We start from the raw sequence: 11,191 nt of genomic DNA on the forward strand, positions 1-11,191 counted from the left end.
TCATTTGGGTTTTAGGTCCTGTGGGTCCTCCCCTTAGGCTGGGGGGGTTCCTTTAGCAGTGGGCGGACCCCAGGCTTTGCCCGCCCACTTCCCGGAACCCAATAGCTACATCCCCCCTCATTCTTCTCATCTATATACCCAAGGGGTCAGGCAGGGTTGTATTCAGGTGGCTAGCCTGAGCTGCCAGCCACGCTAGTTTGAGCAGAACAGGCATGTCTGTCCGCCCATGCTGGGAAGCGGCCTTCTCGCTGCTCTGCCAACATACCCTGAGGCACTTCTGAAATCCCTATACTGCAGCAATTGGCTGATTTCCAGAAGTGCCCAGCAGGTTGGCAGCTGAGCTCTGGAATATCTGGCCCCATCTACGTAAGCTAAGGGTAGATAAATCCACAGAAGCAGTCACTTACTCTAAACCTACAAGAGTTCTCTGCTCTCTGGATGTGTGAGAAACTTTGGAGTAAGGGTGCAGAGGATTGTGGGACATGGAATCCTCAGTATTGCATGGTTCTGGGGTCACACATGGAGACAGTTCGGGAACCTCTGCTCTAGCCTTGCAAAAGACGGGGGAATGTGAATCGATAGGATCCTCTGACAGTCCATTGACAGTCCTACTAACCCTGTCAGCAGCACTGCAAATGGGAGCCGGAGAAACCACTGGGAATAAAAGGGCTTTCTGTGACCCCTGAAGGTCTTAGAAGGCTGCTCTGGGGTAGGACAGGATCTGACAGTGGTATTGGAACATTTTTTATAGTGTGGATGCTGAGAGGCATTGAACCAAACTGTAAACCCTATATATAATGGAAACCACTTCAAATCAAGAAGTGCTGCAGCAACCCGGTGCCCCTACTTCCAGCAGCCATGGGATCTGAACCCTCCATTAAAGTTCAGTATTAGGGAAACTTGATTTACCCCAAACCCGGTCAATTATTCTCCCTTGGGAGAATCATTTGCTAGTTTTCAGGTCAGCTGTAGCAAGCCGCCTATTACAATACCACCCACTACAGCTGGCTTAGTGTGGCAGCAATGTCCGTGTCAGGTTTGACTCTGACAGAGCAGGGGGCTTGGATTTGTCTCTGGAGGAAGCTGAGCCAAGGAATTGAGTCCTAGAGAGCTTGGAGAGAACTAAATACCTTTAGTTTGCAGAGCTTTAGAGCCTGAGCAGAGTTGGTTTCTTAGCTCTAGAGTTTAGAATAGGAAGCAGGGCTTCTCACTGCCATCTACGGAATCCGGACTCCAGGTCAAAGAGTCTTGGCTTTGGAGGTTGTACTATTTGATTTCCATTCCAGATACAACAGAAGCAACCTTTGGGCGAAAGTCCAAGTTCCCCTGGCTGTTGGTTTTATAGTTGTTGGTGTTCTCAGCACCCTTCCACCCCTTGCCTTGGAAATCCTGGGTCAGGGCAGAAGGGGTCACTAGGATGTTCTCACTATCCACAAAAATGGATAATCCTGTTTTGGGTCCTTCTGCAGTCTTGGCCTCAATTGCACATTGTGGCAATGAGTTCCATAGGCTCATTATGCACAGGGTAAAAACACTATTTCCTTCACTCAGTTTCACATTTCATGCCTTTCAATAATAATTTAAAAAAGGGGGGGGGGTTTGGAGTTTAGGCAGAAAGTGGAGATGGGGGAAATGAGATTTCAAAACCCTAGAAGGGGAGTATTAGGGAAACCTGTATTATTTCACTGGGGCAAACCTGATTATTGTGACATCTTCCGCTGATGGCTGGCTAGGACAGACACCAGTGTCGGGGCTTAGCTGACATAGCAAGGCCTTAAATTTCCCACTGCAGAAAATGAGCCAAAGCCAAACAGATGAAGTTCTCACCTCAGGAAGGGGTAAGCAGGGGTCCCCTTCATCCATCCACGTCCACAGAGAGTCCAGGCTCCACGTCAAAACCCCCTGGATTTTCTACACGTTCCTTCTCCATTTCATTTAAAGCAGAAAAAAGTCTCTTCTGGCCCTGGCCCAGAGGCTGCATGTTCTTCCATGCATCCCTGGCTAAAGGACTGTGTTGATAAATGCAAAGTAAGGCACATTGGAAGATATAATCCCAATGATACATATAAAATGACAAGGTCTAAATTAGCTGTTACCACGCAAGAAAGAGATCTGGGAGACATTGTGGATAGTTCTCTGAAAACATCCACTCAATGTGCAGCAGCAGTCAAAAAAGCGAACACAATGTTGGGAACCATTAGGAAAGGGATAGATAAAATAAAAGAGAAAATATCATAATGCCTCTATATAAATCCATGGTGCGCCCACACCTTCAATACGGACCCAACAGAAATGAACAAGTAACAAAAAGCCCTCTCAGGGGCTCCAAACCATCATATTCCTTCGACGGCTACACTAAGGCCCTTTTCAGCAGGAGGTAAGGACCTAGTGCCTGCAGTGCCCCCTCTTCTCTGATCCCAGTCTCACCACTGTCCCCCTGTCTGTTTATGGAAGCCAGAGCCACAAACAAACCCTCCAACAACGCGTACAATGGGTGTGAGGGGTTGGTATCTCTGGCCAGCTCCCACCCTGAGCGGAAACATAGGGGCGGGCAGAGAGGGGGAAACTGTGCCCTGGTCCAGGGTGGCCTGCCAGATCCTGCCGAGCCAACTTGGCTTGTGCATGCCAAGCATTCCTGCTACGCTCTGGCCCAGAAAGCCCGGATTTGGCCTGTAAGAGACTTTGCAGGTTTGGTGACCGGAGCTGCCTCCTGAGACTCTATTTTCTGCACCCAGCTGATCCGAGCAAAGCTACTGCCCGAAGCTGGATGGGCAGGGTGTGAATGAAGGGGCCGAGGTGACCAGGGAAGGAAAGGTCAGTCACAACAGGTCAGAGTCCTGCCAAGTCAACCCCTCCCCCCAACACAGACACTGCCCCACTGACCACCCAGTACATGATGGAGAGAGAGCACGGTCCTGCTGCAGGGAGTTCCGCAGGTTCGCTAGGACCAGGGCATAACACTACAGGGAGCAGCCAGCTCAGCAATGAGCTAAATTAACCTCCAAGCCCCCCAGATATAGTGGGGGGTCGGTCCCCCCCAGGGGGCAGGGCAGGGGCTGGGGGGCACAGGCGAGGGGTCTGCGGGGCTGCAGGAGTGCAGACAGCCAGGGCAGGGTTAACAGGTGAGGTCCGCAGCGTTCAGGATCCGCCCCCCGCGACCTGCCAGGAATTGGGGAAGCGAGTTTGGCCTGACAGGCAAGTAACCGGATTCCAGGGCGGGAACTCGGATCTCCGCCCCCGCAGCCCCACTCGAGCGCATCGAACCGCGGCGAGACCGGAGCGCAGGGGCAGCATGGGGGTCACCCTAGGGTACTGGGACATCCGCGGGGTGAGTGCGGGCAGCGCCGGGCCAGCGCGGAGTGGGGCAGGCGGCCTCCCAGCTATGGGGAGGGGCGGCAGGAGAGGGGCAGGCAGCCCTAGCTATGGGGGAGGGTGCAGGAGAGGGGCAGGCAGCCCCCCAGCTATGGCGGGGCTGCAGGAGAGGGGCAGGCGGCCCCCCAGCTATGGGGGAAAGCTGCAGGAGTGGGGCAGGCAGCCCTAGCTATGGGGGAGGGGCTCGGATGCAGGAGCGGCGCAGGTAGGGTGACCAGACAGCAACTTTGAAAAATCGGGACAGGGGGTGGGGGGTAATGGGAGTCTATATTAGAAAAAGACCCCAAAATCGGGACTGTCCCTATAAAATCGGGACATCTGGTCACCCTAGGGGCAGGCGGCCCCCCAGCTATGGGGGAAGGGTAAAGGAGTGGGGCAGGCAGCCCTAGCTATGGGGGAGGGGTGAGGGTGCAGGAATGGGGTAGGCAGCCCCCCAGCTGTGGGGGAGGTCTCTGTAGGGGAATGTATGGGCTGGCTCTATCTGGTTTGCTTGGGGTCACATGTCATGGTAGCCAAGATTTGCCTGGGGTAGGGGGATGGGCTCTTGCAAGCAGGCCAGTCGACAATTCAGCTGTGAGCCCTAGGAGAGCAGGGCCCCATCACGTGAAAGTGTCCATCCTCCACCCTTATCCCCTCCCCAAGGGTGGGGCTGGGGGAAAGTCGTCCCTGCCCGGAAGCCAATGTCCATGTGCATCCCTGCAGAAAGCCCTACACACTCCTGGTCCTTGCCCCTTTCTGCAGTGAAACTCTGATGGACCTGTCCCACTGCCAGGCCCTGACTGGGCACTTTATTTGTAACTCTTTAAAAGTTTTGTTTCCCAACAGTAGATGTCTGGGGGGAGGGGAGGTATGTTATTGGTGGGTGTAGTCCCCCCAGTGGCTGGTGGCTTGAAGGTCAGGAGCCCCATTGCAATTTTGCATTAGTTGCCGCGTGGTCTCAGCAAGAAAAGCCCTCTTGGGGTCCACAGTGCAATGCAGGGTTCCTAACTCAGGCTACTGAAACTCCCACGAGCATGTGTAATGCCGTGGGGCAGGTGTGTTGTCGGTCTCCCCTCACACATATGGTGTGCGCTCTATGGTGGAGTTGAGTCTGTTAGAGCTTTAGCTTGTGCTTTTACAGTCCCACATGGGAAATTATTCATTAAATTGGAGAAAGATGGGGATTAATATGAGAACTGAAAGGTGGATAAAGAACTGGTTAAAGGGAAGACTAGAACAGGTCATACTGAAAGGTGAACTGCCAGGCTGGAGGGAGGTTACTAGGGGCATTCCACTGAGGGATCGGTCTTCGGTCCAATCTTATTTAACATTTTCATTCATGACCTTGGCACAAAAAGCGGGAGGTATTGCCAATATGGAGGAGGACCGGAATATCGCACAGGAAGATCTGGAGGACCTTAACAACTGGAGGAATAGAAATGGGATGAAATTTAATAGTGCAAAGTGCAGGGTCATGAATGTAGGCACTAACAACAAGAATATTTGCTATAAGATGGGGATGTATCTGTTGGAAGCAACAGAAAAGCCAAAAGACCTGAGTATATTGCTTGATCACAGGATGCCTATGAGCCCCCGACCTGATGTGGCTGTGAAAAAGGCTAATGAAGTCCTAGGATGCATCAGGTGAGGTATTCCCAGTAGAGACAGGGAAGTGTTAGTACCGTTATACAAGGCACTGGTGAGACCTCATCTGGAATACCGTGTGCAATTCTGGTCTCCCATGGTTAAGAAAGATGAATTCAAACTGGAACTGATGCAGAGAAGGGCTACTAGGATAATCAGAGAAATTGAAAACATACTGTACAAGAGGTGACTCAAAGAGCTTGGCTTGTTTAGCCGAACCAAACGAAGGCTGAGGGGAGATGTGATCGTTCTCTGTTAATACATATAGGGAGGGAGAGGAGTTATTTAAGTTAAGCGCCAGTGTGGACACAAGAACAAACGGCTATAAACTGGCCATCAATAAGTTGAGCCTTGAAACTAGATGAAGATTTCTGACCATCAGAGGAGTGAAGTTCTGGAACAGCCTTCCAAGGGGAGCAGTGGGGGCAAAATAACTAACTGGCTTCAAGACTGAGCTTGATGAGTTTATGGAGGGAATGATGTGATGAGACTGGCTACAATGACATGTGGCTCGTCTGTGACTGCTAGTAGCAAAAATTCCCAATGGCTGGAGACGGGACACTCGATGGGGAGGGCTCTGAGTTACCCCAGAGGATTCTTTCCCAGGTGTCTGACTGGTGGGTCTTGCCCACATACTCAGGGTTCAACAGATCACCATATTTGGGGTCAGGAAGGAATTTCCCCCCAAGTCAGATTAGCAGAGACCCTGCATTTTTTTTGTTTTTGTTTTTTTTACCTTCCTCTGCAGCACGGGTCACTTGCAAGTTTAAACTAGTGTCAATGGTGGATTCTTGGTAATTTGAAGTCTTTAAATCATGATTTGAGGAGTTCAGTTACTCAGCCAGAGGCTAGGAGTCTATTAGAAGAGTGGGTGGGGGAGGTTCTGCGGCCTGCGATGTGCAGGAGGTCAGACTAGACGATCATGATGGTCCCTTCTGGCCTTCTAGTCTGAGCGATGGAGGTTCCCTGGTTCAATCCCCTGTGTGGTGCGTTGGCTAAGGTAGAAGCCATCACGCATGATCTGTGTATAGTCCTGGGCTCCAGCAGCTGTGAGCAGAATTGGGAGGAAGGTCAATTTATCTTGCTTTCTCAGAGATGGGCAAGCTCTGGGCTCGCCCAATGGAACTGGAGGGATTCTGGGATATAAATGCTCTCGTGCTCCTCTTTTCAGCTTGCTCATGCCATCCGACTGCTGTTGGAATACACGGACACTCCCTATGAGGACAAGCAATACAGCCCCAGTGGGGAAGGTAAGGTGTCATGGGTGGAGATTGCGCCCCGGGCTGCCTTGGCCTGTGGAGTGTGAGATGAGCACTTGCAAGTTGCATTGTCTTTTGCAGTCTTGGCAGGGAACCTGTGTGGAGATCAGAACTGGTGTTGGGGAGGGATACAGAAGTGATTGGGTCTGTACCAACCTCATATTGTGAGAGAGGGGTGCGCTGTTATCGTTAGGGCTAAGGGATGTTTTAAGATCTATGCTCAACAGTGTTAAATAGCAATAAGTGTGCAGGTCCTTTAACAGCACTGAATGGTGCCCTTGTTCACATGGCATCTTGGCTCCTGAGTCACCTTAGAGCAGGCCCTTCAATTAGGGTCTAAGCTTGCTGAAGGCAATAGAGAGGCTGATGCTGGATCAAGCCCAGATCGCAGCTGGAAATTGCAAGGAAATCATTGACTCGGGCCAGATTTTTTCCACTGCAAAATCTATCAAGTTGCAGTTTGCAGATCACACCAGGCAGGAGAACAGCAGCTTTTGCTGCCACCCCTGAAATTAACCAGGACAACTCTGCAGGGCTGGGGTAGAAACTAGTTCTGAGCAGGCTGTAACCTTAGACTCACTGTTAGCAATGAGCTCCCTGGAGGTGCTCAGGTTTCAGCAGCTGTGTTAGAAACTGCCTTTTCCTCTCTGTCTGGGGATGGGATGTGTGGATTAGTCAGCTAGCGAGGTCAGTTCCGGAGGGCCGGCTGTACAGCCCCTCTGCATTAATGGGAAGGAGGTTCAGACCCTCTTCTCCCTCCTGCCTTAGGTCACTCCTCCTCCAAAGTCTGGTTCTACCGGTCCTGTATTGGCTTCTATTTGCTGTTGCTTACAGGGCCCGGTCCTGCTCCTGTGGCTGTTGATAGCAGAACTCCCATTGCTTTTAGCGAGAGAAGGGATCTGCCCTATATTAAGACAGTGCCCTCTGTCCGGAGCTGGCCTTTCTGCTGCTGTAAGGGACAGACTTTGAGGGGCCCAATGCCAGTTGGAGTCCATGGGAGCTGGGGGCATTGCTCAACCCTGGCCAGCCTGTTTCTAGAAGGCAGCTTTGTAACAGCCACTTCCTATCTCTGCTCTCCCAAGGGCTTGGGTTAACTCTTCCATGGCTGCAGAGAGACTCTGTGACTCTCTTGGCTTGGACTAATTTCCCACCTTGTTGGGGTTTTTTTGCTGAATCATGCACCCTGAGATTTGGTTATATAATTCTGAAGGTCACGGGGCTGCTCTTTGTCACAGTGAGCGATAAGAAACCCCAGCTATGTCAAAGCAACGCATTCTCCCCGAGCAGAAAGTGCAGCTGGATGAATGCGCGGGCAGGGAGTGGCGAGGGAGGGGGGTGATGAGGTCAGGTTGCTTTTGGTCATGGATCCTTTACAATGACATTGCACATTTCTATCCCTTTAGAATCACGATAAAATTCTACCTCACAACTTCCCAGGGCACCATGAAAGTAAAATTCCCCTTTCGACTGAGACTCAGAAAGGGTGAATGACTTTGCGTTAAGGTCACCCTGGCTTTGTCCTCACTGCAAAAAGGTGTTTGTAGTTATTTCTCTCTCTGTAAACTCATGGTGGAGACAAGAGACTGGAGTTTTTACCTGGATGCAGCTAGTTGAGGTCTACCCTATCAATCAGCTACATCAGTGGTTCTCAACTTGTTTACCATTGTGTACCACATCCCAGTGCTACCTGTATGGCCCTGAGGATGGCACATGGGCCGCAGCTCTGTGCTGATTGGGCTGCAAGTGGCCTGCGGGCCGCAGGTTGAGAACCACTGAGCCACATGAAGGTAAGAACCGCAGTGCCTTGGCCCCACCAGAATTTTACATCGAGACAGCTATCGCAGTGTAAAAACACCCTTTCTTGCAGTGAAGACCAAGCCCCGATGAGTGAGTGACAGAGGAACCCAGGTGTCCTCACGCCAAGCCTGTGCTCTAACCACTAGACTGCTCTCTTTATGGAAAAGAACTAGCTGTACACTGGACAAGGAAATCCAGTTCCGGCAGATTGTCCTTACAGTGTGGACAATCACAGAGCCGATCCTCTGGCTGGGACTCGGGACCCTGGCTGGAACCTATACCAGGAGGTGCTTGTCACAAGCAATAGCATCATTTGTCTTGATTAAAAACAGTAAGAATTACAATTCCTGCCTTTCATGGCTGGGGAGAGGGAGATTCTCAGCTGGTGTAAATGGATCTGCCTGGATTTACAGAAGCTGAGGGTAAGACCTTAGCTTTGTATCAGGGTAAGTGGCCCATGGGGGCCTATGAGTATTCTCAGGAACTCGTGCCCTGCCCCTCCCCCCTGATTCTGCTGGGTTTATACTCTCCCTGCCCTCCCAGTAAATCCTCTCAGGGTCTGTCTACATTGCAGTTGGAGGTGTAACTGCAGCATGTGCCTCTAGCTAGCTTGCATGCCAATAGCAGTGCCGGGTATACAAGCTCACCTGGGACCCTGGCCCGTGCTGACACAGCTTCACTGCTATTGGTACCTGCACTATCCAGATCAAAGCTGGCTCGGGTGTGTCTACATGTGCTGCAATTACACCCCTAGATTGCACTGCAAACAGACCCTATGTCCCCGGGGTTGGAGGACCCCGGGCTTATATCCCAGTTCAGGCTGCACTAGTGGGGATGGATTTGCCACACGTTTATTTCATAGCCAGCATGGCACCTGCAGGTAAACAGACCTTTGAGCTCTGATAAACGAAGCCAGATTGCATATGGCCACTGACGCTTTGCTTATCACCCTGTGTCAAACGGAAGTGGTGAGGATTTCATATCATTGGGGTTTGCGTGCGCCCTGCCTGATTGTAAAGGGGACCTGAGCCAGCAGGGAAGCGGTTAAATCCAGACACAGAGCATAGCCATATAGGCCCCTAGGGTAGGTGGTATCATCTGAGCACCTCACCGTTTTTACTGTATTTAGCCTCACAATCCCCCAGTGTGGTAGGGAAGTGCGGTTAGTCTCAGATCCCGGTTTTACAGCTGGGGAACTCAGGCTCTGAGCGGCTTCGTGATTTCCCCAAGGAAACCCAGGAAGTGTATGGCAGAGCAGAGATTTGAACTTCAGTCTCCCAAATCCCCAGGTTCATGCTCTTAACTACTGAACCATCTCATTAGAGATGGGCTTCCCGGCAGGAACGGTCTTTGATTCTGTGTTTGTCTGGCACCCAGCACCCTGTTCTCAGCTGTCCTCAGGCACTCCAGTAGTAAACACCATATTGTGATCATGGTGTCTAGCCTTGGCACTGAGCCGTTTCATTATGTTTCTGCAAGGTCAGTAAATGGCACCGTCCAGGAATGAGAGGCCAGCGTGGGTGGGAGTGTTGGCCAAAAGGATCAGATGTGGGGGCTTGATGTTAGCCACGTAAATGAGCAGCATGGCTTTCCTCAGTGGCACTGAGCAGCTGCAACTCCAAGGGATTTCGATGGGAGCAGGCGGTGCTCGGTACTTCTGAAAATCAGGTGCCCGTGGCCGGGTTTGGCATCTAAAATCAGAGGCCAGTGGTGAAAATTGTGGCCGTTAAGTATCTATTGCCGCAGCACTGCTCCTTCATGCTTGGATGTGCTGAGGCTTTTCCCTGTTTTTTCTAGGCCCAGATGCCAAGCTGCATGTCCGGAATGGGAGGGGGAACACAGGTGGCTTTCAAAGTGGCCTGGCCCAGTGTTAGAGCAGCCCAGGGGGTGCTGTAAGCTACTACAGCCTTGAGTGGCTGCTCTGCTATGTCAGAACAGGCATGCCCCATGCCAGGAGCTGAGCAGAAGTGTGGTATAGGGCACGGGTGCCGAGTTGTATGGGTCTATGGTGCCCGTGCTCCAGGAATATTCAGGGTCCGTGGTGTCCATGTTCCACCAGTGTTCGGGGCTGGGTCTCTCCTCCGGCCCTGCCTGCTGCCCCCAGGTGATTTAAAAGAGCCTGGGGGCCCCCGGCTGCTGCCGCCACCACCACTGGCAGCGCAGTGGGGCTAAGGCAGCTTCCTGCCTGGCCTCGGTCCTTACCACTCCTGGAAGCAGCTGGCATGGCCCCACGGCCCCGGGGTGGTGGTCTCCGCGTGCTGCCCCCGCCCCGAGCACCGACTCCGCAGCTTCCATTGGCCGGGAACTGTGGCCAATGGGAGCTGTGGGGGCGGTGCTTGTGGGCAGCGGTGCGTGGAGACCCCTGGCCTCGCTGCCAGAGGGGTGTGCGGGTCACTTTCGGGAGCTGCCCGAGGTAAGCACCGAACCCCTCACCCTCTCCCACACCCCTGCCCCAGCCCTGAGCCTGCACCCAAACTCTCCCAGAGCCTAAACCCCAAATCCCCCTCTGCACCCACACTCCCTCCCAGAGCCCACACCCCGTCCTGCACCCCAACCCCCTACCCTAGCCCAGAGCCCGCACCCAAACTCCCTCCCAGAGCCTTAGGCAGGTGGTGGCGGGCACTTGGACCCATTCTAGACTCCACCAAAAATTATACAAACCTGCTGCCCCAGGGATAGGGCTGTCCAAGGGTGGTGGGAAGCTCTGTCTGGGTTCTGGCCCTTTCCTGCTGCTAGAGTGGTGCAAAGGGGCCAGCCTGGGGACCTAAGTCTTTTTCCAGCCCTGGACTTGGAGCAGTGTTGGTTAGAGGTGAGTCATGGGCCAGCGCCCTCTCCCCTCAGCTCCTGGGGTGTGGGGAGAGGGAGAGAGCAGGGGACTCAATCTCCAATTCTACCACCAGTCACTGTTGATGTAGGGTGGGGGGTGAAGAGGATGGGAGGGAAAGGGACACAGTGAGTGTGTGGGTGGCAGGGGAGAGATGCAGTGGAGTGGGTGTTTGTGGGGTGGCAGTGCTGGTTAGAGATGCAGTGGAGGGGTTGGGATGCAGTGAGTGGGAATGGGGCGGGAGATGCAGTGGGTGGATGCGGTGAGGGTGGCAGGGGAGAGATGCAGTGGGGTGGGTGTTTGTGGGGTAGCAGTG

At 52.9% G+C, this 11,191-nt stretch overlaps 1 protein-coding gene across 1 annotated transcript in view; it reads left to right on the plus strand.

The window, feature by feature from the left end:
• Nucleotides 1–3,175: 3,175 nt before the first annotated feature.
• LOC112101682 (glutathione S-transferase 2-like) overlaps nt 3,176–11,191 on the plus strand; it is an 11,411-nt gene continuing 3,395 nt past the window's right edge. Inside the window, exons 1-2 of the mRNA XM_024192520.2 lie at nt 3,176–3,328; nt 6,167–6,245. Of these exons, the coding sequence (XP_024048288.1) occupies nt 3,293–3,328; nt 6,167–6,245 (115 nt within the window). The 5' untranslated portion in view covers nt 3,176–3,292. The remainder of the gene's footprint in view (nt 3,329–6,166; nt 6,246–11,191) is intronic.

Source organism: Terrapene carolina, unplaced genomic scaffold (assembly GCF_002925995.2).
Source record: "Terrapene carolina triunguis isolate 2854851 unplaced genomic scaffold, T_m_triunguis-2.0 Scaffold191, whole genome shotgun sequence".
Classification (NCBI taxonomy): domain Eukaryota; kingdom Metazoa; phylum Chordata; order Testudines; family Emydidae; genus Terrapene; species Terrapene triunguis.